This window comes from Neopsephotus bourkii, unplaced genomic scaffold (assembly GCF_033783945.1).
Source record: "Neopsephotus bourkii isolate Nb327-2 ecotype Australia unplaced genomic scaffold, CSIRO-AGI_Nbou_v1 NB_1749, whole genome shotgun sequence".
In the NCBI taxonomy this organism is placed as follows: domain Eukaryota; kingdom Metazoa; phylum Chordata; class Aves; order Psittaciformes; family Psittacidae; genus Neopsephotus; species Neopsephotus bourkii.
Genome location: NW_026902223.1, coordinates 5,864,779 through 5,891,867, shown reverse-complemented (window position 1 = coordinate 5,891,867; position 27,089 = coordinate 5,864,779). Strand labels below are relative to the sequence as shown.

The following is a 27,089-nucleotide window of genomic DNA, read 5'->3' as shown; positions in this document are numbered from 1 at the left end:
AGACATTTTATGAATACAGACTATAATAAGGATATAAAGAAAATGGTGTCTGTACCGCTACCTGAAGCCTGGCCAGAATGCTGGCCTTCTTGGAGTTGGATGAATAGCTTCTAGAGCATGATACACTGCAGAAGCGTTTCGTTTTAGAGTAAAAAGCGTCACGGACACCAACCATTCCACACATCTCGCATGTAGCTGATCAGGAGAGAAAAAGCCAAATGTTAAAGAGGGCAATAAAGACTTCTGTAAAAAAAATAATAATCAGAAAACGATACGAGAAAGGTCCTGTAGGTGGCACCACCAAACAGTTTCTGAGGCTTTGAACATGAAGAGAATTGCACCTAACCCGTGACTTCAAATAAGAACACCAGCACAAATGTCAGTGAAACACTACGAACCATTGGTGAAACAGTTCTTCCCTTCTGCTCCCTATTAATTTTGCACTGGTTGCAAAAATAAATGACCTAGCTAAAGCAGATTTCTGTGTTTCCATGCTTCTCAAACATCTGCTTTGAATCCGGGTCTGCCAATCTTGATTTCCTCTAAATATTTAATACTTCCTACCCACAGTGAAATGGGATCTCTTTTCTGAATCATAAATTATATAATATTATCATTATATGTATTATGTATACCTAAAGTACCCCAGCCCACCACTTCCAGCTGTAGTCACATGCTTCAGAGGTTGGCAGCATCACCCACTGAACTGTTCCATGATGAATAAGAGTTTGTGGACCAACTTATGCCAATGAGACAATACCGAGATCCTACCCACAGAGCACTCTATTAATCACTAATGATTCTGGCTAAAATATTTTTTCATCCATGATAAAAATAATCCCTTTTACAATTCACAGTGGGCGGTGAACAGGTATACACTAACAGACTTCATACAGTAATGAAGTCTTCCTAGTACAGGAAGAAATATATTTTAACATATTGTATATATAACAAAGGGTAGAGAGAATATATGCCCAAGCACAGAGAACACACTGACATTTTCCTCAAAGCTCAAAAAGTAAAAGCAATGTACACAAGAACATACACATACATGGACATATATACACAATACACAGTTGAAGGGAAGGTTGATGTTCCCATTCTGTTTCTTTTCTGATAGCAGGTTTCAAAAATCTATCTTATTTCAGTTTAGCTAAAATCATACAATTCACCCCTCCCAAAACAAACTGTATTTTCCCTCTGAAAACAAACAGATATTTTGATCCCTTTTCAATTAGGGCCAGCATCTAGGATCAGACCCTCACAACTTACAACACAGGCTAAAAAATATCAACATCAGACTCTTTGTATTCATGCACCACCTACTTACCCATGCCAGACTTGCCATCTGGATAAGTATAGACCTGTCCATTGTTCTTTATAATTGGGAGACTGGACGGCAAAGGAGCAACCTCCTCTTCACTCTCATCTGAACTGGAGCTGCTGCTGGTGTCCTCACTACAACTATCATAACCGTCAAACATCCCGAATGAATCACGTCTTTTCCTTTCTGCACGTGAAGTATGTTCTGTCTAAAAATAAAACAAACAAAAAAAATCCCAAGAATAGCAGAGGATTCTGAATGCAAATATTTCCAAAAGTCAAGCTTAAAAAGTTTCAAAGGTCAGTCAGCCTTCAAAAGCAGATGTAATAACAAACTGCTTTATCAGCACAGAGATATGAACCATATATTGCCAATTCAATTAGTACTGGTATACTACATTGATACTAAAATCAGCCAATTTTTGGTATTGTGATACCAAGGAAGAAAAATCTCTCTCACAATCCACTGAGAATACACAGTAGCAGTCCATACATTTCCTTCCCTGGTATCTTTAGAGTTCATTAAACCTGATGTGCTGAATAGTGACAGCTCCACAGATCTTATATGCAAATGAGCCCATTCCAGATGGCTGCAGCCAATTTCACTAAAATTCATTCATTTGAGAAAGCTGGGCAGAGAAAAGGCAGTGCAACCAAGAGGGCACTTATGCCACAGGAACAGAAATGAGAGTGTATCTCTGCTCTCCTTTGCTTGTGGGGTTATCCATAAATCACCCGGCTTCCCTGTGATTCAATGTCTCACGTGCGAGTCAGGAATACCTCTCTACCTCACAGGGATGTTCTGGGGATTAATACATTAACAACTATGAAGAGCTCAGTTACTATGGCAATAGAGTCTGTATAAATGCTGAAAGATAGAAAGGTGACTAATTTGCCACTGTCATACAAAAACTTGTTACATAATGGAGTTTTCCTAAAACCCAAAAAACTAAGGTCAAATAAAACCACACAGTTTGGAAGAACGTATAAGAGTGAAGCAATTTCCAGCAAAGACACTGAAGTATAAACAATGTCTTTGCTGGAAATCACAAGACATTGAAGTATAAATCAAGACATTGAAGTATAAACATTTTTTTCTGCTGCACATCCAATACATGCATTTTAATACAGTGCGAATTTTCACTTCATTAATATCTTGCACAGCTCTATAGAAACAAGGCTGAAGCTACATGAGCTGCCTACAATAAGCTAAAAAAAAAAGCAACAAAGCATTTCCATTCTCAATAGTATTTACTAAGTTTGAGAGGAAATAACAGATAAAGAGAAGACAAAGGAGAAAATTCTACAAGAGAAACACAAGTTGGGAGAATGAAGTACAGCCAAGAAAAGAGAAAAAACTATTATGAAAGCCTTTGCTTCTACTTCCTTTTCCAAGAGCTAATTTTATTTAAAAGCCATTGTGGACAGAAAAATAACAATGTTGATTGGACTTTCGCTTCTTAAATTGCACTTGGATTCATAGCTTTAAGATTTCATCACAGTAATTCCCCAAATCCCTTTCCTAGAGAGTATACGCCTGAACAATTTTATTGTTGGATCTCATCTGAGCCTTTTCCTGCCGTCCTATCCCTTTATTATAATATTCTCCATTCTCCTTTGCAATTTGATTAAATCCTATTACGGAAGGATTTCCTTATAGTTAAAAGCGAAAACCTGGTTTCCACACTGATCCAATCCTAGCATTCCGTTAAAAGAAGAAACAAACCCCAGTAAGCACAAAAGGTTATGCAATAAGGTAAACAGATTTAACACACTTAAAGCAGCTCTGAAACAAAAACAACAGAAGTCAGTGCAATGTTAATTATACACATGTTCCTCAGCCAGTGAGTCAATGATATCAAACCCCATCAAAACTTAGCATAGGGCATAACTTGACAATCCCTTGAAGGAACTGACACCTGCCTGAGGTAGCAAGGGTAACAATCACAATCATCGGAGGAAACACGGAGTGATGACAGAACAAAACCTAGTCCTGACCTGCGCTGACAAGGAGTGATCCCGGTGCCATATTACTGATGCTGTGATCCATCAAGAGACAAGATCAGTTATTTGTTTGTTTGTGCACGTGTGCATAGATCAAGGCAGAAGTTGAGCACAATGTTGCCATGGATACAGTGTTCTGCCAACACTGCCAGTAATTTACAGATCAGAACATGAAGACTAGTCATCATCCTCACGATTTCACAAACTCCTTAATGTCTCACAGTATTTAACTTCCCTTGACCACAGTCTCTGCTAAGAAATAAAGCACAATTATTACATGAACTGTTCACCACACCAGAATATCAGGATGCCTTCTACAAGGGCAGAACAAAGGGGACAGAGGGGAGACTTAGATTAGATATCAGGAAGAAGCTCTTCCCTGTGAGGGTGCTGAGGCGCTGGCACAGGGTGCCCAGAGAAGCTGTGGCTGCCCCATCCCTGGCAATGTTCAAGGCCAGGTTGGATGGGGCTTGGAACAACCTGCTCTAGTGGAAGGTGTCCCTGCCCATGGCAGGGGGATGGAACTGAAGGAGCTTTAAGGTCCCTTCAAACCCAAACCATTCTAGGATTCTATGATTATGGATGGGTTTCAGAATCCAGACAATCTCCTTTCTTCTTCACTCAGCCTTCATAAATCAGCTGATCTGATTTCCCTAGAGATTAGGGCCTCATCCCACATAAAGGAATACTTCAACCCTTTAGTGCAGGCAGTTCTGGGACATCCCTTTTCCATTGGAGAACTCTGGACTCACATGGCAGTTCTGCTTTGCCCAGTACTTTGCTGGTAGAGGTCTGAAACGCTGTTAGCAGCTCAGAAGGAACAGACGTGAAGCCCATTCCTAGTCCCTCTTAACTCCTAATACTATAGCTGAGAAACTCTCTATCCAGTACTGCTCCCAGGCGAAGAAAAGGTAAAAGAAATGGGAAGCTGGAGGTCAGACCAATGGCACAGAAGGGAAGATGGGCTACTGTAAGCAAGTGGAAGCATGGTACACAATTACAATCGAAGATAACATACGCAGTTGGCTATTTTGTGTTCTTTTTCTGCATCACATATATTTAGAACCTCAAAATTACTGCCAAGCCCTCTTTGCCAAAATATCCCCAGAGGAGAAAGGAAACATTTTCTATATGGAAAGTTGGACCCCCTACTAAGATAGTAATTCTTCAGCATCACACAAATTCCTAAGTAGCTATCATCAAGTTTGTTGTGTTTAATGACAGTCAAAACAAGTCTCATGTCACTTTTCCCTTTACTTTATGTTTGGCCAAAGTGACTCAGTTCAAGGTATGAGTGACCAGTACTGCAGCTTTGGTTATTGTTTTAAAAATCAATAGAACATTTTTGGTCAAACTTTTGCCTGAAGAGTACCTTGTTTGCCAGATCATTTAAGAGGGACATTTTTCATTTATAGCTATTATCTGGAGTTCAGATCTGGGGAAACGACTCAAAATAAGTTTTGTGAGACTTGGAAAAGGTGTATTTTTTCCAACAACAAAAAAATACTAAGTACTTTGTGCACAGGAGTTGGTGGAAGTTAGGGAAGGTGACATGCAAATACCTACACTGGAATTTTGCTAGAGCAGATCAAAACATGCCTATTTTGATACTAAAAACCACCAAGGTTCTTTTTAACCCATGTTGAAACACAGCATTTGTAGAAACAAGGGAACACCATGTGGAATCTCCAACAACACTTCCTGCAGAACTTCGATGGGGTTTGCAAAAGAATAGGACCTCTAACATCTAAAATGGAAAAAAGCTAGCACACAGTTCTGAACTCAAAGGTCAAACCAGGAAGGGCAATATATGCCTCAAACCAAGCCATAACAGAGATAAAGCAGCTGCTTCAGCAACAGCAGCAGCTGGCAATCCCTGCCTTGCAAGTGATGAGCAGCAGCTTGCCTTACTAGCTGACTAGCAGTGCCTTGTTTGTCTGACCATGGTAGCTATGGGACCTCTGAGAACAGAGGCATCAGAAAGAACAGTTTATTACCCTGCAAGGTGCTCCCACTGAATTCTGAGACATTGTTCATGAGAATGCAGCCCTTTACTCAGAAAAGCCACCAGAGATTAACAGTAGCAGTAACTTAATCTAACAATTACAACCATGTTTCACAATATAGGCATACAAGAGAACAAAAGAATTTCCTACTCTGAGGAGCTGGATTTAGCATTAAGAATCATGCTTAAAATCATTTCCTCAAAACTGAACCAGATTAGTGTCCCTCAGAGAGGGAACAGCATCCTGCCTGTCTAAAAAACAGGGCTTGTGCAAGAACCTGGCTTACTATAAAACACAACCTTGTAGCTGGTTAGTACCAAAAGAGCGGCAGCTAAAACCCCACTAGCAAAATCTACCAGTATGTTAAGCAGAAGCAATGTACAAACAAAAGAACAAGGCAAACTTTCAAGCATAAGACTTATTTTCCTAGTAACATTACCAGTTCCTCAACAGGGAAGATTTTTAAAGAGCAATAAAAGCTCCCGGGTAAGCAGGACTGGCAAATGAGCCTGTACCACTATTTGCTTGGGGGTTTTCTTGCATACTTTTCTTTATTGAAGGGGTGGGTGGGGAAAGGAACTCTTAAGAACTACTTTCTTATTCTGCCCAACTTCCCATTTTCCTGTTCTTCCTCTCCTCCCTGTGAATACTTGGCAACAATGTATTTTTAAGATAGATTCTTAATTAACCATTACACAAGGCAAATGGCACGATAAAAGAATATACTTAAGGAAACCGGTTTCTCTAAAAGCGGGAAGGCAACTCTAAATAACTAGTTTCTCACCGTCTTAACACATAGTCTTAATAGATGCAATTGAATTTGATCAGCACATTGTATCATACATTCTCTACTACTCTTTCAGCACAAAAAAAAATGGTCACAAAGGGTGAACAATGCACACCCAAAACACTAACTAATGTTAGTTAGACATTAAATACTCAGAAAATTGTTTTAGTGTCTTGAAGAAGACTATGCTCAAGTATTGGCAAAACTTACAAGTGTTTTCAAGGTGAAAACTTGCTATACGAAAAAACCCATTATTAAATAAGCAAATCTCCTGCCCCCAATTAAGTGCATCCTGGCCAAAGCAAGATGATCCACAACCACAGAAAGGCTTTAAACCACTCAAACCCACTGTTGTTGTTACTACTGAGTTCATTCAGTGCTTGAATTCAGAATGGCACATTTTAGAGCTGGAGTACATGAGCTGTAACTTAACAAAGGCCTACCAGCACCTATACAGATAGGCATCACTTTCTATACTCAGCTCTAACCCCCAGAAACATGACAGAAGTATTGACAGATGGTATCTGAGGCCAAGGTCAACAGTGAGGTCACCACAACCTTCAAGCCAAAGGTCTGTGATAAGACAGATTTACTTTAATCACATATCCTTCACAGATAGTGCGTTTCCCATTGTGGATTTCCAAGTCAGTATTAAATCTGATGCACAGCTTTTGTTTTCCAAAGTTCATGAATGTTTTATGCTACAAGCTTAGTTTTAGCTCTGGATGTCAGCACTAAGGAAACAACACGAGAGAACTAATTTATTACAACTCTTCTGAATATAAACTGGCCAAAATAATTTACTGTAGTAATCTTAGCTTGCCCCCTGTGGAACTGAAATCTAATTGTGCCTTGTAGCATCACAAAAAAGGAAAATTCAAACATGGTACCAATTTAAAGAAAACATACTTTCAGCTTTTGTTAAATACAAACAAACAAAAAAACCCCAACGCTAAACATCTCGGGATTCCTGGAAATCAGAACCAACCAAACTTACTTTTTTTAATATAAGCAACTCACCTCTATCTGGAAATGTGCCTTCCACTCTTATTATAAGTAAAATCTCTGCTGGAAAATTACAGAAATGTTTTTTCCTGTCTCTTCATTTGCTATGTATGACAGCATTTTGTCTGAAGCCAGTTTCTGCTGTTTGCCAATGGTTTTGTCCATAGCCTCTTCCCCAGAGGGTTTCACACAAGAGGGAAGACTCTTTCATAAAAAAATATATCAAATTAGCAGGCAATTTTGGAGGGGAGGTGATGATTAATATGTGAAATAGCTGAGCTCTGAGAAAACTGAAAATCTTTTACAAACTCCATTATGCTTCTACAAAGCTTTTGCAAGAGTATCTGGAAGAGGCAAATACTTTGCTTTAAACACTATGTTTCCAATAAAAACAAAAGAAAGCAAACTAATTAAATGTAAAAAAAAAAAAGCCAACCCCAAAACCACCACCAACCCAAAACTAAAGTCTTCAACACCAGAATTCATTCCATGTGCTCAGAGCCAGATTCAGCAAAACATTACACATGCCCAGTGAAACTTACCTGAGAAATGAAGGTATGCAGTAGTACTTTGCAGAAGGTATCAAAAGCCTTGCAAAACTGAATCAAATTTTAGAAGGTAAGAGAAATGAAAGCCAAGGAGAGAGAACTTTTGTATACATTGTCATCTAGTTCTTCTTTAGGGAACAACAATGAAGAGAATTCTTAATTTCAGTCTACAGTCCTGTGCACAAGCCTATATGCTCTCAACACCACCACCTCAACTATTCTTGTGGCATAAACAATAACTACCACTTAGGAGAGCACACATCTCTGCTATGCTTCCCTATAGGTCACATTCCACACGTCTTCAATATGATCCCTAGGCAGAAACAACGAGCAGACACTGCTAACCTACCAAGCTGATGGCCTTCTTAAAGGAATATATTGGTTTAGTGCCCATTTGATGATCCTGATTGGACTCAGCCTTTTTATTGTCTTTCCTCACCAGCAAAACCAGACTGTTATAAACAAATGCAACAAATGAGCAAATACAGGTTCTCAAACCTGCAAAGTAATTTTAGTTTTATACACAGAAAACTGCCCTTCAGCTTTAACTGCTTCTAGATGTGAAGAAAACAATCACAAGGGCTGCCACCCACATTTTAAATCGTTATTTTCAAATGAATTACTTTTTCACACGCAGTAGTTTCTAAGCATAATCAGCATATGCTTTGTAATAGGACTTTTTTATTTTAAAGCCACACTGGTCAGAAATTGCTACACTTTAAAACATTCCCAGCAACAGTCTAAAAGTGAAACTGGTTTCACGGGTTTACAGCTCCCCACACCGAGAACAAAGTCACGATACTAATAGTCATTAAAATTACATAGAGGGGGGAACTGGATGCAAACAACCCTAAACTTTTTGAAGTGCTAATATTCAAGGCTACTCTACAGCACTTGAAATGAGCACCACTGGAAAATAAACCTTAAAGGCTTTATCGACAGAAGGAAGTTGCTGAGAAGCCAGCACCTCGGCAGATCACTGCGAGAACCGTGCCCGAGTGCGCCTGAACCGCTCAGGACGAGACTGCCTGAAACTTTTCCCAGTCGATCCCGAGAGCCGGCAGGAAGCAGGAGGAGAGGGAGGAGAAAACCCCAGCGCGGCCCGAGGGGCCGGGGCAGCGCTCCGCCCGCACAACAAAGGGGACGCGCCGCTGCCCGCCCCCACGTGCCCGCGGCCCCTCCGCGGGTGACAGACCGGCTTTACCCCTCCACCCCCGGCCCCGGGGCATCGCACCGCGCGGCTCCCCGCAGCGCAGCACGGCTCGGCTCCGCGGGGCTGCCCACAAGCAACTTTCCGCGGCCGCGCTCCGCCGGCCCTGCTCCGCGCCCCCTCACAGAGCCGCGCCGCTCCCCCCCCCCCTCCAAACCGGGGGTGCTGGAACTGCTCCCCTCACACACAGGTACTGCGGCCGATCTCGGGCACAGGCACTGGCCCCTCAGGCTGCCCTCCACCGCTGTCTTCAGGCGGCGCAAGAGCCGCTCGCCCCCTCAGCGCAGCACCCCCCCCCGGGCTGTGGTACTCACCAGGTCCTTTGTGTTTTCCATCAGGCCCTCATGGGCAGGAGACGCCCGCTGCCTCTGCCCCCTCCCCTCGGCTCGGCCCCCTCCGCCTGCCGCCTCCCCCTGCGAGGGGCCGGGCCCGGCGGGGCAGGAGGCGGCCCACAAAGTTCAGCCCCTCAGCGCGCCGGAGGAAGAACCCCAACTCCGTGCGCCGGAACATCAACAACATTAGCATGGCGGCGCTGCGCAGGCGCGGCGGCCGGCCCACAGCGCGCAACCATTGGCCTCCAGCCTGTTTGGGGCTTCCTCGCCCTCCGTACAGCCCTCTGGGGGAAACCATTCGGAAACGGGGGGGAGCTCGGCTCAGGGGCAGAGGTCGAAGGGGTAAAAGCAGCTCCGCCGGGGCTCGTTTTGCCTTTTGGTGAATGGCGGACAACTCAGAGCAGCCGCCGGGCCACCGGTGAGCGGCTGTTGTTGTCATATGGGAAGGGGGAACCCTCTCTGGACGCGCAATGGAGCGGCCCACCCATGGGCCGCGTCACGCGGAAAGCGGAGTGGGAGGGTGGAGAAAGAAAGGCAAAGAAAAAAGATCACGTGACCGTGCCTTATGAGAGACGCAAGCGTCCGGAATCACGTGGGCTGAGGAGGGGCAGCTGTACGAGCCTATCACACCCCGGGACAGGGCTCAGGGAGGGTGTACCTAGAAAGTGTCACGTGATTGCCGAGCACGCGTTCCGGTGAGCAGAGATGCGGTGTGGGACGGGCCCGCTTCGTCCGGGTCCGGCGGCCGCCGCGGGCGGGAGGAACAAAAGTAACAGGAAAATAACGTCTAAAATGGCTAAAACAGAGAAACCGGCTAAAACAAAGAAAACAGTGAAGCGGCGGACCGATAGCGTAGCGATGGCCGCTGCGGCTGCAGCAGCTGAGCGGGCGGCGGCCAGGCAGGCGGCCGAGGAGGCGGCTCGCCGCGCTCGGCACCTGAAGGAGCTCTCCTGCGCGTCAGGTGCCGAGCGGGAGCTGGAGGAGCTGGTGTTCGGTGACACTGTCCACGTGGAGGAGGATGACTTGCTGCAGTGCCTGGCTGGCCCTGAGCAGGTAGGGCTCGGGGCCCCGTGGGCAGATCTTCCCCTGGGCCTCACCGGACCAGGCGCGTTGTGGAGCTTCCCCTGTCTCTTTGTCCCTGCATCTTCCCTCTCTGCATCTCCCTGTAGCCATCAGTAGCTGGGCTAAAATGGCCCCTTTGGTTCTTTTCAGCTTAATGCTCCAGAGAGGGAAGCTCTCCAGAAGGACTCCAGTGATTCAGAAGTAGAAAATGAAGCAAAAGGTAATTTACTGACAAAAAAGCCAGCCTGGGTGGATGAAGATGATGAAGCAGAGGAAAAGTAAGTTCAAGTTTGAAGGGAAGAACTGGCTGTCAGACTTAAGAGTAATAGAAAGCAGCTTCAGTTTGAGTAATCTTCATATTCTTATGTGGTTTTTCCCCTCTAGTGTTGATATGACGCATAGGTACCGGAAAGACTTCATGAAAAGTGATGCTGAGAAGACACTTACTAAGAAAAAGCTAAAAAGAAGGCTTGAAGAACAGTGAGTTTTGTTAATTTTATTAATATGAAATAAGCTTATGAGATATTATAGAATCCTGGAATGGTTTGGGTTGGAAAGGACCTGTCAAATGGTTGACTTTCTGGTCTGCAGGTGTGCACTGCTGGCTCATGTTGAGCTTCTTGTCAACCAGTATCCCCAGGTCCTTCTCATGACTGCTCTCAATCCACTCTCTGCCCAGCCTATAGTTCATGGGACTGCCCTGAACCCAGGTGCTAGACCTTGCATTTGGCCTTGTTCAAAGTCACTTTCTTCTTTACCTGCTGTATTTATATGACCTGATTATAGCTAGTGCTTCTTACAGTATCTGCTTATAATTCCAAACTAATACTAAGAATAGTGAATAAAATATGCATCAATGTTGTCTAGACTAACTGGTTTAATACTTGTGTTAGGAGAGGAGCACAGACTTAATTTGTCTTCTAGGGGGTTACACCAAAGTTTGTTATATTGACACACTGTATCGTAAATAGTATGATTGAAGATGCTCCCTTAGTATGGTGTATAAGAATGAACTGAAATAGGAATAGCAAAGTAGATGTGTTTGGGTTGTCATGGTATTAGCATGTATCACTCCAAAGAAGAGTGCTTAAATGCTTGGTACCAGTTTTGCTTTAGTTTCACATTTAGGAAGCCAGCAAAACACAGAAAGCTGAGGGAAATTTTAGCAAACTTGTATAGTGTTGCAGATGCAAATGATCCTGCAGATTGTACATTTGTAAGTACTTAACACATAGAAGGAAATTACTTTCTCAAGAGTTTGCCTTTTTTTTTTTTCCCCCTCTTCCCCCCTCACCCTTCTCTTGCTAGGTTTCAGCGAGCTATGGGAGGAGTTCCTGCCTGGGCTGACTTGGAAAACAGGAAGAAATCCAAGACTGCAAGTGATAGTAAATATAAATCCATTACTACTCTAATAAGTGTTGCTGTGTTTTCCTATTCAGCTTAAATAATTATTTTCATGTTTTCTCAGTTTCAGAAGTATTCTAATATGCTGCAAAAGTCAGCTTTATTCCTTCAGTGTGCTTTGATTTAATTTGTTTCTGTAAGGATTTTCTAGCTTTTAATGTGGAAGTGTTTTTGGATTTAGTCTGTTCAATGCTATGATGATGCCTTGACTTCGTGAATGAAGATTTGGGAATGTTTAATGCACTTTGTTTTTATGAGGTGAGAGTGATGAAGATGATGATCTGCTATGCAGGACTGGCAATTTTGTGACAAGTTCTGAGTCCCTGCCAAGAGGTATTTTGAAGGTAAAGTCAAGCCTCATCTTTCCACTTCAGTTTGACCCATATGCATGCTTTGGCTTCTTTGTTGATATTTGAGTGCTAGAATTTGTGATTGTGTGAATTTCTTCTTTGTTTCTGTAACTGGAAACCCTGGAGGGTGAATAATTTGACAGATTGAACAGTTCCTATCATGAAAGCATGAAACAAATTAAGATGTGTTGTTTGACACAAGAATTATTTTATGTACTATAAAGCAGCATCTTGTAGGATTTTAACTTCTGTATAGGAGGGATATTATTATCCCACAACTTTGCGGCTTCTGAAATGGCCTTTGAGAAATGACAGCTTTAAATGAGTGCTTCTTAAGTATAGCTGTCTCCTACAGCTATTTCAGACACGTCTGAATGCAGCTAGTTTTACACAGACTGTTAATTTCAAAGTCAATAGAGTGGCTGGCTAGGTCATCTTAGTCTACACCGCTGCATTGAAGCAAGTTTGTCTATGTTCCACTTACATTGTGCTGTCAAAAGTTCAGGGTTTGAGATCTTGCTCTTGCAGAATAAAGGACAATTAAATTTGCCATTCACCAGCGTAAGCAAAAATGTCAGTTACATGGGATTGTTTCAACTGCTTGCTCTGTGTTTCAGATGGGGATCTGCTTGCCTGCTAATCAGGAACGTTTTGCTAATGGAAGACTGGCTACTGTGCAGTTTCATCCATCTGCTCAAGTAGTCATGACTGCTGGACATGATCGATCCGTGTCGCTCTTTCAGGTGAAGAATTTCAATCTATAGGATGTAAATGGCCTCTAATATGGAACTTTTTTTTATAAGTATACCTGAAGTAGGCAAAGGGTCTTCAGGAAAGAACAATGCAACGTAAATATTTCCATTGGAGAAGCACAGTAGAAGTGATTATTTGACCAAAGCCTGTGCAAGACAGGGAAGGGTAAGAGGTGTGAAATAAATCCAGGAAGGCTGGGAGTACCTGATACACAGAGTGAAGAGCTAGAGCCAGGTTATTTGTAGATTGAGAAGAGAGGAAGAAATTAATGCTTTAAACTGGTGTATCTCTTACTGTTTAAGTCTCTTGTACTGGCTAGTTGATAGGAATTTTCTATGCAGAAGTATTTGGTATGTTCCTTAATGGGATCTGTTTGTTTTTGAAGGTTGATGGTATAAAGAATCCAAAAATACAGAGCATCTACTTAGAGAGTTTTCCAGTTTATAAGGCTTGCTTCAGTGTTGATGGAGAACATGTTATAGCCACTGGTACTCACCACAGAATGTTCTTTGTGTATGACATGATGAGTGGACGTATCATTCCTATACAGAAAGTAAGAGGTACGTTACATAGTGCTGTAAGAGTCTGGGCATAGCTGAAGCTGTCTCAAATAGAGATGGATACGAATTGGCTTTAAGAGGAAATGCAGTGAGTTGTTGGAGGTTATATTTTTAACTTGTCGTCAGGGATCTCTAGTCATGTACCAGTAGCTTTAATCTGGGATATTAAAAGCCAGTTGTTGCACATAAACAAAGTTAGTTGTAGCTTTACTGTGACAATGTACTGCAGAAATGAAAAGCTGAAGCAGTCTTACTCACATGCATTGTACTTTTGAATGTTGAGGAAAAAGAATAAATTATGCCCATTTGAAGTTCTGAATCTCTTTTTAAAGGTGTGGAGGAAAGATTCCTCAGAAGCTTCGAACTCTCTCCAGATGGATCATTTATGCTTGTAACTGGAACTTCAGGTTACCTTCACTTGTTGTCAATGAAGGTAGTTTCTCTTCATGCTTCAGTTCCTTGGTATCTTTCCTCTCTTGGATCTGATGAGTTATGTTTAATCTTAAAAGCGATTTAGCTCTTGGTAAAAACAAAGGTATGAGAGCTAAGGCTGGAGTTTGACAGGGTTTTAAGCTATCACTGGGAACAGTTGTATGTCAGTGTTGTATGTCAGCTGCTCGCACGAACACTGTGCTGGCAAAAGGAATGGTGTCAGCATGGAAACAGGCAACTGAGGGTGGGAGAAACATAAGACTGCTTATTTTGGAGCAGCTCTAGTGCATGCTGGTGTACTGCGTTCGTGAATCACGCCATCTACTGTGATTCATAATGCATACAGAATTTCTTCAGTTTCAAAATGCCATACGATGACAGCTGGTTTCGTTTTAAACTTTTACTAAGAAAAATACTTCTTAAAAAGGATGCTCAGTTCTGTAGTGGAGCAATAACAAATCGAGCGTGGCCTTCAGGCACTGAAAACTTTGTTCTTTTAATGTCAGTGTAGTTAATTTTGTGGGACAGGAGTATGGCAGCAGCTTTACTACAAGTTTTTGGTAGAATCATAGTTACCATTGTTGTTCATCCTGTAGACAAAGGAACTGATAAGCACTATGAAAGTAAATGGAAGATGCACCGCATCAGCTTTCACTCCAGACAGCAGTAAAGTATATAGCTATTCAAGTAAGTATTCTTTCTAACATCACTAATCATAATCCTATTTAAGTTGCATAAGTTATTCTAAGTCATTGTTTTACAAAGATGGTTAAAAGACTATGCCAGTATCTGGCCTAAAAATACAACCAAATGATCAATCATTAAATAATAATCAACTATTTTAGTATGCCTTTAGTTGTTTGGTTTTGTTTCTTTAAACACCCTGTATTTGATAGTTGTAAATGAGATAATAGTTGTCATCTAATGAAATTCATTATAACAAAGTAGACAACAAATGTGTTCTCTATATACGGTTTCTGTGACCTACTTTATTCTGCAACCAGAGGAAGGCGAAGTTTTCATCTGGGATGTGAGAAGCAGAAAGTGTCTACACAAATTTGAAGATGAAGGCTCTTTAGAAGGGAAGTGCATCGCTCTTTCAAAAAACAACCAGTATGTGGCATGTGGGTAAGTGACATGGATTTGACAGCTTCCTCCTGTCTCATCTAGAAGTTCTTCAGTAAACTTACTGGTGGCTGGTGAGAGTGTGGGAACATGAAAGGACTTTGTTTCTAATAAGGTTAGAGTAGAGGTAAATAGATGAATATTGCCTGGTTTGTGATAATAACCTAATTTGTTCTCTGTGTATCTAAAATACCATAACATGTGCCACCAGTATCACTCCTAATGTATTACTGTTGCCATATATGGGTTTAGAAGCTAATTTTGAAATCATACCGATTGAAATCACAAATTCTGTAGTACAAATGTTGATTGAGGCTCTTCCCCCTTTTCTAGTTCTCTTTTCTAGGCTTATAATTTGGCTTCTGCAAGATAACATGTTAGCATTTGAAATGATGCTTCAACTCAAAGCCGCAAGCTTGAAAGTGTTTTCCCACGTGTACTTGCCAAGATGCAAGTTCAGCTAGTGCGTGGATTCTTTTAAATCAGACTAGCACATATTAAGTACAGTATGCATTTTCTTAGCCCACTGTAGAAGAGGAATTTTAAGTGAACTTTAGAGAGTATTGAAAAAAAATCAAAAGCTTGAATCTTTGAGAGTCTTTTGATACCAGGCACTCACTGCATTGAATTGATGCTGTATAAGAGATGGGCTTATTAAAGCTGTCTGCACTTCAGCATGTGTCTTTATAAATAAATAATCCCAAATATAAACTCCACTAAATACTGTCATAAACTCCAAAGCAAAATGAAGATCCACACAAAATACCGTTACAAACTTAGGTAAACTATTGGATATGTGACTATGAATAACAAGGTAAATGTGGCTTCTTGGTATAGCCTTTGTTAATTTCTTTCTGTAGTTCAGCTTCTGGAGTTGTGAATTTATATACCACCGATGGCTGTCTCAAAGAGCACCGTCCTAAGCCAGTCAAAGCCATAATGAACCTCGTTACATCTGCTACGTGTGTGACCTTCAATCCCACCACAGAAATCCTGGCAGTGGCTTCCCGTGAAACCGATGAGGCTGTCAAACTGGTATGTGCAGCTTTAGTGCAAGCTTCTTGTATCTTGATCAGAAATGTTGCTGGTGACATGACAAAACCTGATACTGAGAGCAGATGGACTGCACAGTTTGCTAGACAGAGCGGATCAGTTCATGTACAAGATACCTTACATTTATAATGAAGTATTTTTTATTCAGGGAAGTGTTTTGAAAATGACATCTTATGGTGTAGTTTCCCTTTTGTTTTTCCCTTCTTAACATGCCTTTATTTCAGTGGTGTACATAGAGCTCAGCATAAAACATGAATTTTCAGCAGCTGTTAACTGGGCTTACTGTGTGGTGTTTTCCATAGCTTATTCAAAATTTTGCCATATTTGTCAGAATTCTGGCCAGCAGTGGAACTATTGAATTAATCTGAGGGTTCAGAAGCCTATTTTACTGCTTACATGTAATTAAAAATAAATGAGTTGTAATAACTGGCTTCGTAATGTGTTTCCTGCACCTTTTCTCTAGAGCTCTATATGTGAGTGGTGTAGGATAGGACTACAACTGAAAATTTGAACTTAACATTGACATTCAATTTTAAGTTTGTACTTTAATATGAATTTTAGTGGCTTTTTCCTAATTGTTATAACTAATGACCTGTTTCTCAATAGGTACACATTCCTTCATATACTGTATTCTCAAACTTCCCAGTGTTCAGAAGAAAACAGATTTATCTTGCTCAATCTATGGACTTTTCTCCCAGAAGTGGCTATTTCTCTATAGCAAATAACAAAGGCAAAGCTCTGTTATTTAGGTATGTACTAAGTTAGGTTCATTAATCCCAGATAACATGGTTATATTTTGTAAGATGGGGCAGATGACTGGCAGATAAGGTTTGACAAATGAACTGAATTTTACCTGATGACTTTACTGAGTGCGGAGCTGGCTTTCCCTTCTGGAGAATGAGGCTTGTTTGGTTGCATATAAGATACTGCTGTAGACATCCCTACCAAATAGTCGTTGTCCTTTTCTGAAATTAATAGGATGCAGAAAGGCAGATAGAGGATGCTCTTCCCATGAGAAAAACAGTTCAGAGGATTAAAAGATGATGTGTGCTTCAGTGTTAACATCTGTGCCATCGCTTGGTTCCAGTTGTAAAGGCAGAAAGAAGAGCATCGTTGGAGGGAGGGTGGCTGAATGCTGGCACATGTTGCTCAGGCTGTGGAGACTCCATCCTTGGAGATACTCAAAAGCCATCTGAACATGGCCCTGTCTCTTACCTCAGGGCAGCTTGCCTCAGGGCAGTTGTCTCCTTCCGTACTTTGAGCAGAGGTGTGGACCAGGCAACCTCTGGAGGTCCCTGCCAGCCTCAAAACCCATTCTGCCATCCTGTGAGTGGTGGTCAGGCTCAGTGAAGAAGTTGTTGCTTCTTTGTGTTGTTCACTCAACAGGTTTTAAATGTCTCAACTGGTTTTTAATCCCCTTCAGGCTGAAACATTATTCAGATTTTTAGAAGATAAGGAGAAGATGAACCAATAACTGAGGTAAAAGCATTAAAACTGTGACAACACTGTCTTGAGAAACCTTCTTTTGATTTTGCTACCTCTACTCCTTTATAGCTGGCAGTAAGAATTTCTTGATACTCAGTAATCCAAAACTGTACTGTCTGAAGCACTCATGGAGTAGGCTCCACATGGTGGGCAGGAGTCAGGGTTGTCTTCTCAATCTCTGCTTTTCCAATAATACCTTTACAGGGAGTTGGTAGTTCAACTAAACTGCTGCTCAGTCCTGTTGACAGCAGTGTTAAAAATCTTAGCATATTTAAATCATACTCATAGGCACTGCTGTTAAAAAGAGCTGTAGGCTGGCAGATACTTGGCTTGATCCTGTTATGAAGTCGTGAGACCACACTCGCTTTCCAGCTTGGGTTACATAAATTACTGAAGTTTGAATCATAGTTTGTGTGCAGATGGGATTTTATTGTACACCTTAACCTCTTCTTGGGAAACTGGAAAGACCTGGAGCCTTGACAGTAATATAGTAGTTCTGTTAGACCCCGAAGTGTGTTAATGATTGAAATGTTGTGATTGCTAACTGGCAGATACTAACTAAATTCTCTGTACTGATCTTTCCCTAGGTGGTGTAACCTGCAGATGTGTATGCTGGCAAAATCAAACAAGTTATTTTTTTATTTTATATGGAAGCTAAAAAATTAAATTAATAGAATATGTCTTTTTGAATGTTTTTCCTTAATAAATGTACCTGATAAATTTTCAGGCAAGTTGTTTCAACTTTTTCCAGTGTTTTGTGTAAGCAAGTAGATTTTAATGGTTGGCATTCACACTTAATGTCTAAAAGAAATACTTCAGTGTCTTCAGTTATAAGCATATGAAGTATTCCAGTGCTGAAACAGAGAACATGACTTTCGTGTAAGCTGTAACCTGTGCTCCATGCGTTCAGCTTGAGCTTTTCCATTGGCTGTGTTCATTTGAGGCTGGGTTGGAGAAGTATTTTGTATTTTGCTGGCTGGAGGAGCAAATTAATATGAAGCCCTAGTGATGCTGGAGGTGTAGCTCAGCTCAACTTACTGGGCCAACTATAGCCTAAAGCCAGACTAAGCCAAAATGTGAGCAATACCACCTTCAGTTGTGCCTCCTAAGAGTCACAAAAACAACTGGTATGTAACATGGAATTCATTCCTAAGGAAGACCCTGTTCTTTCTGTGAAAGCAAAGCATCCTGAGTATCCATCATGCTTGATTTTTAAATCGGTTCTGAAATTCTGATATCATTAGGATCACCTAGCAAGGACTGCTTTACAGCCCATGTGGCTGGGTCTTCATCTGCTGCCAGGTACAACATTTCTGATCACTTTGGTCCTGAAGTGGCTACCTCTTTTATATTTTTAATACATGAACCAAAAGATGGTAAGTAATCTGCTACAATGAAAATCCTGCTTCGAGAATAAGTTGTGACTAATGTCTGTCCACTTCAGGAGGGACCTTTTTTGGACAGTAACATCCAAGAGCCAAGATGCTGAAACAGTTTTATGCCTTCACTAGAGGGCAGCCCTTAACCACTTATGTGAAGACTTGACTGCTTCATAATGCTGAGCATTTGTCCTGTGCCAGCACTGCTGAGGAGTGAGGTTTTGGTTGTGGTTATTGACACAATTTGCCTTTTTAAAGTAATGTTTGTATTTCACCATTTGGGAGGTTTAAGTAACGTGACTTCACCCACAAAACTCTTAAATCATTTTCAGTCAAAGTCTTCTGACACAGTACATTTTAAAATGTTACCTCTTATCATATCTCACTGAAGCAGTTGTGGAGTGTTTTATTACCATGTAATCCGCTTGTCCTGAGACTCTGCTGCTGTTTGCACGGTATGTGCTTCTCCAGTTTACCCAATAAAAAAGTAATCCCAAATCCAGTAATTCAAAGCCATGTAGGAAGTCACTGGCAGATGCAGAATTGGAATTTGAAACAATATGTTCCTGGGGTTGCTTAGTCAACATAAACGCAACTGTTTCTGATGTTGCACCTCACCTAGTGTGCTGACCTCTGGTTGTCAGAAGTCCGGATTGGATGGAGCAGGAGAGTATATGGAAGAGGTGGTGCATACTCCTTGTATCACTGCAAACGGCTTCAAATATTGCCAGGCAGGAAAGAGGGATTAAACAATTCTTGCAAATTCTATGCTGTAAGTTGCAGATACAAAGCTCTGCACTGAGGTATGGGGAGCACTGCATCTTTGTACTAAATACCTTAATTCTTGCTGTTGCATTTTTGTCTTCTGGAAGACATAACTTATGGCCGCATCCAATATGAAATAGGGGAGATTGTTGCTTTCAGATGTAAAAGACACTTCAAGGTCCCTGTTGTGTTTCTTAATGGATTTTAGGCAGTGTAACTTCCATGTACTAAGCAGGTCTTAGGTTGGATGATAAAAGGTATTCCTATTGTCCAACCTCACCAACAGCAAGAAGTTGAAACTGTTACTAGTGTATCCAGGGATATTCATTTTCAATAGGATGAATTACTATTAAGTATACCTATCACTGTAGTTCATTCTGAGAAACCCTGCTCTTTGTCAATTTGCCCTGTGTTAAGAGTACTTAAGCTTCTGACCTATATAAAATCTCTTTGTATGTAATTCCTTTTTTTCTACCCTGGCTTTTTCCCTGGCATTGCTAAGCCGAGGTTCTTTTAATGAATTATTTCTCAGCTTTTCCTCTCCTTCCGTTCTCCTTGGCAAAATGAATTTTATTGATGTAGCCCATTAAATATTTATCACGGCAGCCTTTCCCCTGCAGGCTGTGATCTTGTCCGATTTTGCAAGCTAAATAAAATTAGTCTGGTTAGTGCTTGGAAAGGAAACCGCTAAGAAAAAAAGTGAATTATGAGATTTTAGACTTAACACTGGTTTAGAAGATCATTGGGTTTGCTGCTAAGTCTGTCTTGAGTCTGTTAGACCCTGCTCCTGTCTGAGAGCTGTTGGCGGTGCAGGGGTTTAGCAAATTCTTAAAGGCCTGAATGATTTTTGTGTTCCATGTCTCATTCAATATCCAGGATTGCTGCACTCCAAATTACCAGGAAGTTCCGGTTCTGTAAGTCTCTTTCCATGCGGAACTGTTCCAACTGCATAGGGTTTGCTGATCAGACAGCAAATGGGATTCTCCTCTTTGGATGTGGTGCTGAACCCATGTAGTGGACGTGGCAGTCGTAGCACACCCTGAAAAGAAGTTGGTTTCTTGCCTAAGGATGTTTCTTGAAGGCCTCTGGTGATCCTCTAAATCCCTTTTTTTTGCTGTAATTCTATGTCCTAAGAGGAGGATGCAAAGCTTTTTAGAGTGCATCTGAAATAAGTCTGTACAGGGTAAAACCTGTTACCGCTGTCCCATGCTTCCAGGAGTTTAGCTGCTATCCAGCTCACCATACCGTCCCGTCTTCTTGCATTGCATTCTGCTGTGTTTATGCTGCATTTCCCTTTGGATAACCAGTAATAGAGATGTACTGGGCTCTTAATGACACATTACTGTCATTATTTAGATTTCTTTTGTTGAAACTATGGAACAATGATTGTTTTTTCTGAAACAGACATTTCTTGGGTCCTTGGATGGTTTTGTCCCCCGTGTCCCAGGGAGATGGCAATATGATCTAACCCATTTTGGGATGCTTTGAGGCAGTCCGCATCTGTGTTATTTCTTCCAGTGCTTAAAACTCTGGAAGTTGTACTTTTTATTGAAGTATTTTGAGATCTCAGTAACTGATCAGACGCTTGGAAATGGCTGCAATATGATTTGGTTTTCGTAATAGAGATTGTAAAACGCCTGAGATCTCAGTCTGCACAGTGCTGTATTTTGCACACAAGGTTGCCTGCCATATGAGACTTACATTTTGTGTGTGCAGTATTGAGTGTTTTATTATGTTTAAACAGATGGAAGAGTTGGAGCAGAGGGGAGTTTGGAAGCACAATGCAAGAGCCCTTACTTATAACTGCTACCCATTGCTGCTATTCTGCCTTGTCAGAAGATCAAGGATCTGTATTTATAGTGAGTTTAGAGTATGTTCCATGGTATTTTCAGTCAGTTTCTGCTGAATTGAGATTGACTTAAGCAATTAAGCCTCGCAAGATGTTTTTAGCAGATTTACGTGGTTAGGAACTGGGGGAGTTAAATTTCAGTTTAAGATCTTTGGAAACATCCTTTTTACAAAGACTGAGTAACTTCTGTCCGCAAATCCCAATGCAGTGTACGGATGATAGGAAAATGACAAGGGATTCGTGAGTAAGAGACCAATTTGTATAAGCTAATTTTGTGTGTAACAGCCTTTAATGCATGTAAAAATACTTACATTGACACAAACTAGTCTTCCATCTGCATAAATTCACCTCGCAGAGTCAGGCCCCCAAGCTGCTGATAATAATTATGGAGGAACTCGTGGGCTGTCAGTTCTCAAACCACTTTGGGCTGCAGTGTTTCAGCTGTGTATATGTATTAAGATGAAGCTATAGAATAAAGTGATGTGTTCCAATTAAGATTAATTGCTGTCAAAGATTGAGTTCTATGAGCAGATACTTGGCAAAATTGAGCAAATCTGCAAGTCAAGTTTTGTTTCTTGAAAACAAGTACATTGTGTGTCTGAGCAGTGCTTGTTTCCTGTCCTTACATTTGTCCTGAGCCATTATAACTGGATGTAATGACTTTTCTAGCACAGTTGTGGAAAATGAATAGAGGCTGTGCTTGGGATCCCTCAAGTGTGCAGGTTTCAGTTACGGAAGAGGCCAAGCCTGAATGTGGTTTCCAGTTGAGTGGAAAACTCTTTTGTGACTCCTATTCCTGGTTTAAATGATGTGATATCAGCCCTGGTAGCAAATGCCTTACTCCAAAGATATTGAACAATTCAGTAATAAATGGGGGCAAACCAAAAGTGTTAAACTTTACATATTTAAACTTCCCAGACAGACTTTGGGGTAAGCCTCAGCTGTTGGAGATTTGAAAGCCGCTTGAAATTCAGGACTGCAAACAGAACCTTTTCCCACTGTAGGATGGGGATTAGGTATCTTCCTTGTAGCTTTTGAAGCAATGCTGCAGCTTCACACTTATCCCCTGTGAAGCTGAATCCGTTTCTCACATTCCTCCAAGTGTCTGCATAAAAGGCATGATAGACACAGACTAAGTAGAGGTGCAGATCACTGTGGTCAGAAGAGGAACTGCCATTTTGCTTAACATAATAGCAATTTGTACTTACAGCAGGTACAATGTCCACCTGATGGTCTTATAATGAAAGTGCTACATAAATCAGTGTCCTGAAGCCCAGCAGGGCAAAGCTAGGGAAAACTGTTCATGTATTCTTTGACGGTCATCATCGGTGCCTGCAGCCCCTTCAGTTTGAAGGTCCAGAAGGGCTTTATTAAGGCAAGAAATCATGCTTATCTCATGGGTGGGGGGAAGGAGGTTGAATGAGCTACATGCTGAGTCAGAACTGGGAATTTCAGTTGGGTTTCTTCTTTTCTTCTCACTTCTTGTCTCATTGAAGACCATGCCTTGTTTAGTCCTTGCATGCATACCTGCTTTTTTCTTTGCTACTAGCCTGTAGTACTTGAATGATGCTTAAGGTGTTTCATTCATTCTCCATTCTGTTCTGCTTCCCCAGATACTTAAAAGTGACTCTGCTGATAAATACGGTATTTAGATTGTTGTGAAGAATACTGGTTCTGTGGGAGCTGACGTTTGTATTGGCATTGCTCACTAAATCTGTCAGCTTTGGCACGTTTCTGTGAAGATACTCCTCTTACAAAAGTCGAAACTGCTGCAGAAAATAATGCTAGAGCTGCTTTTCCACTGTGACTTTTGTCTATGGTCCTGAATGCTTTGTGACCATCTGTCTTGACTCACTATGAGGGACTTGAAATAAAGCCTTTAAGAGATGGAATAAATTTCTCCAATCTCTGAAAAGTAAATTTTTACACAAAGACCTAAAGAGACTTTTACATTAGCTGTCTGGTTTCTTGTCAATGAAGTGAATTCCAGTGATGGAGGGATTAGGGCTGATAATAAAGGGGCCATGACATACTTAACAGCAGAAAGATTACCCAGCAGTTAGCAGAACATCCAGAAGAAACAGTCTATGGGAGTCTTAATCTGTGATGGTTTCTGCAGGCTGCATCTGTGCACTGCACAAGGCTTGAATGACAAATTGAACCAGTGTTCAGAACCGTGCAGTCAGTGCTGTATCTATTGCTGAAATAGTTTCTTAATGCTATTTTGCTTATCTGAACTCAGGGTGTCTTTAGTAAACAAATGTCTTATTATGAGACACTCCAAATTGTGCAGTACATTCAGTGTACTCCTACCTCTATCCAGAAAGGAGCTGACTCTGGAAACTGCATTTTTGGGCCTTTAAAATTAATATAGCCACAGTAGCTCAGTGACTTGTTTAAATATATCCTCCAGCAAATCATGTCTTCACCTCAAAGCAATTAAAACAGGGGAACAGAACTTCACTTGAATGCTTTTAATGCTTTACTCCTGCTCCTGCCATATGCTGATTCCCCCCCAGAGGGAGAAAATCTGAGTACCATGTAAGGTTTTCCAAATAGCATAATAAATGAGTGGGTGTTTGAGCCCTGAAAGGATATGTATCTCTGAAGCAGGCTTAGCTGATTTGGTATTTTAGTTGTGTAGAGTAAATCCAACATTTTCAGACATGTTTTTAGCTCAGAACCCTGTGTGTGCTTCTGCAAAACATCACCAAGAACAAATGAAGGTGAAGCACATTCAATAAATTAATGAAGAGGTCACTTCCCAGCTCTGGATGATTTTGTCCATTTTTAACTGCAGTAATTAATGTGTTTCTACTGATGAGCTCTGCAAGAAGAGGAAACCCTGCCCTCTGTGCCTGACTGTGGCTGCGTGGTCACTGGCAGCCTGGCCAAGCGCTCCTTGCATGGCTCAGCAGGTAGAAGCAGCCTTTGCTCTTGCTATGTAAGAGCTTCTGTTATCCTGGTTGAATGCAGCAGGACATTATTTGGATGCTTTTCTATGTAATGAGGACCACAGATGTGTTGTATCTTGAGGCAGAAGCTCAATGTGGGGAAGATGCTGAAGGAAGGGGAAAGCCTCATTTTATTTCTACAGTTTAGAGGATGCAAGTTTCTGGGCACTAGGTGTCTCTGGTAACCAGTAATTTAGCATTCTAGCAGATGACTGACAGATACAAAGCTGGAATTACAGGTTTGGTGTGGTTCTAGGGATAGGTCTACCTTATTACTTTTGTAAAACCAGAGGCCTCTGGCTGCTGTAGCCTAATGCTTTAGGGAGTCCTAAAACTCGCAAGTTGCTCTTCTGAGCTTTTCTGCCTTTCCTTCAATCAGCCCTTTGGGAACATCTCCCTTGCTCTCAGGCAGACTCAGAGAAGACCCTATTAAAAAGGCTGCAGCAAGTCTCTGGCTCAGCCAGGGCTCTTAATGTAAAAATATGAGGCACATAATTGCTGTTAACACTCATAACTCTGTGCAAAGTTAGCCAGTGTTTTTAATGGGGCTTCTTCACAGTTAGATTATGTTCCTGATGAGGATGTCATTGCTTCATTAGTTTTCTCCCCTTATAGTTTTCCTGCATTTTGATAGCAAATGAACCTTTGCTGTCAAGGACAGAGCCAGAGCACATGCTCTTGGGAAGCACATGCTGATATCACTTACAGATAGGTTTTACTATGGAAGTGACCAGAGATCAGTGTAGTAAGAAGAGTTAGGGAAGAAAACTTGCAAAAATTGAGTTTAGTAAATTTTATGGTAATGATTTTATATATGTAGATATTGTGGTGATAAAAGTGAGGAGATTGATATACTCCCACTACTAATGTATACTTCATTAACTTTATTAGGTAAAATTACTGAAGACTTCATAAATGTCAAATGCTAGTCCCTGCATAAAGTGATATCATAGCGTTTATAAGCACCATTAATGGCTGGAGTATACGTGTGTTGTAGCAGAAGCAAGATCACTTTAAAGAACTTGGAGGTATATATCTAGTTTCCACCAGATAATTACATGAAGGCGTGTAGCACCTGATTTTTGAGATGCTGAACACCTTTGCTCTGGCTGGAGGCAGAAGGAGAAACCTGACATCATGTGTTGTTACAGAGGTCTATGGGTCTGTTCCTTCTCTTCCAGCTCTCACTGGGTGTCAGTCACTGGCTTAAACACTTCAGACCTACGTAATACCAATTATTCACCTCCAGCCTTTGCAGATGAAGCATAGATTCAGCAATCCCTTTCAAAATAAGGGAAAACCTTTCAGGGTCATGAGCCTGGGTCTTGTTCCCACAGAATTCAGAAGGAGCAGGTACATATCTCTCCATTTTTAATAACATTTTTAGTACAGTAACATATTTTTCACCATATTGAACCAAACCTCTTGTGTTAACAACTGTAACGACCAAAGGTGTTCTGGAAATATCTACACAAAAGGGTCTGGGGCAAGCAGGAAGGCCAGGTTGCCCTCGTTAATGTTAATGTGTTATCAGGTTAAGTGGACAAACCTGTGTTGAGAGGGGTGTGATGGGGCAGCTTTGCAGCAGGAAGCTCTGTGTGAGCAGGCTCAGAGTGGAGCTTTTTGCCTGGGCGAACTACGTTGGGTCAAGATGTGGCTGAGTTTGGGGAGGCAGGTAGGAGTTTTCCTATGATATAATGCTTTTCTGGATCCTGATCCTAGACCTGGTTTGCCTGCTAGGTAATGCTAGTGAATTGTTTTGGTGCAGTTTAGAGCTGAAATTCCAGGTAGCAACTCTAAGTTGCTTCTTTGGATCTTTTAGTTTCATTATTTGGATAATAAGTGAGTTCTGGAACAGTGTGTTCCCTGAGGGAATTTAAAGGGTTTTCTTGAAAGCCATAGGGATAAATCAGTTAATCTAAATGCGGTGAGTTATCTGTAGTACAGTATTACTACTATCGTTACATAAGCTTTCTGCTCAGGGATGGATTGAGGCAGGATCTCTTGCATGGGAGATCAGTTTGCATTCACAGATTTACAGCAGGAAAGCTGTGGGATTGTAAACTGAAAGGAATTACTGCCAGGACAGGAGGCTGCTTACCTGTTCTGTGGTCTTTTCCCTAATTCTTAGCTCTTGGCTGTTGGCTTTGATTCACTAGGATGCTGTGGATTGCCAGTTTACAGAGGAGGGAGCAGCTGCTGTGCTCCTTTAACACCTCCCCTCTGCCTGATTAACTTTGCACAGTATCATCTGCTGAAATATCTGTTTGTTCATCGTTAGTCTGCACTCACAAAAGTAACAAAAGAACAAACAAAAGAATGTTCCTATGCTGTGATTAGGGAATGCACGGGTCCTCAATGTGTCCTGCTTTGAGTCTATCTATGCCAGTGACCTTTATCATGCTAAAGGTGTTCAGTTTGGTGCCTCCACATGCAGCCAGTTATCTTGAACGACGTGTAGCTTGGTCTGCAGCATGCTTAGCCACGTGCCATTGATGCTCCATGGGATGCAGGAGAGCAGTGCTGCAGCAGTTCATGTTGGGGCAGAGGCGCATCCCTTGTGCTTCCTTGCCACAGGTTATTGTGTTCTGTTTTCTGCCTGTAAAGCCATTCAATTACTGTTGGTGTGTGTAAAATCACTGCAAGGTTTTGCTGTATAATAATTCTTAACTTTCTTAGATAGGTCTCCATGAATTATACTGA

The 27,089-nt window shown here is 41.5% G+C and overlaps 2 protein-coding genes and 1 long non-coding RNA gene across 14 annotated transcripts in view; 2 read left to right on the top strand and 1 right to left on the bottom strand.

The window, feature by feature from the left end:
- Positions 1 to 9,501, bottom strand: part of MBTD1 (mbt domain containing 1) — a 35,680-nt gene extending 26,179 nt beyond the window's left edge. Inside the window, exons 1-5 of one of the 10 annotated variants that reach the window (XM_061376885.1) lie at positions 9,198 to 9,500; positions 7,668 to 7,724; positions 7,141 to 7,329; positions 1,331 to 1,532; positions 56 to 195 (exon numbers count right to left, since the gene is read on the bottom strand). In XM_061376885.1, coding sequence (XP_061232869.1) covers positions 56 to 195; positions 1,331 to 1,484 — 294 coding nt within the window. In that variant the 5' untranslated portion in view covers positions 1,485 to 1,532; positions 7,141 to 7,329; positions 7,668 to 7,724; positions 9,198 to 9,500. Of the gene's footprint in view, positions 1 to 55; positions 196 to 1,330; positions 1,533 to 7,140; positions 8,888 to 9,197 lie in introns of those variants that run through there. The other 9 variants (XM_061376884.1, XM_061376882.1, XM_061376874.1 and 6 more) reach the window with 9 other exon arrangements.
- A 419-nt stretch (positions 9,502 to 9,920) lies between these two features.
- Positions 9,921 to 17,946, top strand: UTP18 (UTP18 small subunit processome component). Of its 3 annotated transcripts, none has more exons than XM_061376886.1 (13): positions 9,921 to 10,268; positions 10,428 to 10,555; positions 10,662 to 10,757; positions 11,586 to 11,662; positions 11,940 to 12,025; positions 12,649 to 12,774; positions 13,170 to 13,344; positions 13,677 to 13,777; positions 14,373 to 14,463; positions 14,781 to 14,904; positions 15,762 to 15,936; positions 16,561 to 16,703; positions 17,042 to 17,177. In XM_061376886.1, exons 1-13 carry the CDS (start codon positions 9,921 to 9,923, stop codon positions 17,148 to 17,150), a joined length of 1,779 nt encoding a protein of 592 aa, XP_061232870.1. In that variant the 3' UTR covers positions 17,151 to 17,177. The 3 variants fall into 3 exon arrangements, with proteins under 3 accessions (XP_061232870.1, XP_061232872.1, XP_061232873.1); XM_061376888.1 differs by lacking the exon at positions 17,042 to 17,177 and adding an exon at positions 17,378 to 17,946 and having other exon boundaries at positions 10,028 to 10,268; XM_061376889.1 differs by lacking the exons at positions 13,170 to 13,344; positions 13,677 to 13,777 and having other exon boundaries at positions 10,028 to 10,268.
- An 8,081-nt stretch (positions 17,947 to 26,027) lies between these two features.
- Positions 26,028 to 27,089, top strand: part of LOC133224936 (uncharacterized) — a 179,093-nt gene continuing 178,031 nt past the window's right edge. The window contains exon 1 of the long non-coding RNA XR_009728976.1: positions 26,028 to 26,061. This is a non-coding gene — a long non-coding RNA (uncharacterized LOC133224936). The remainder of the gene's footprint in view (positions 26,062 to 27,089) is intronic.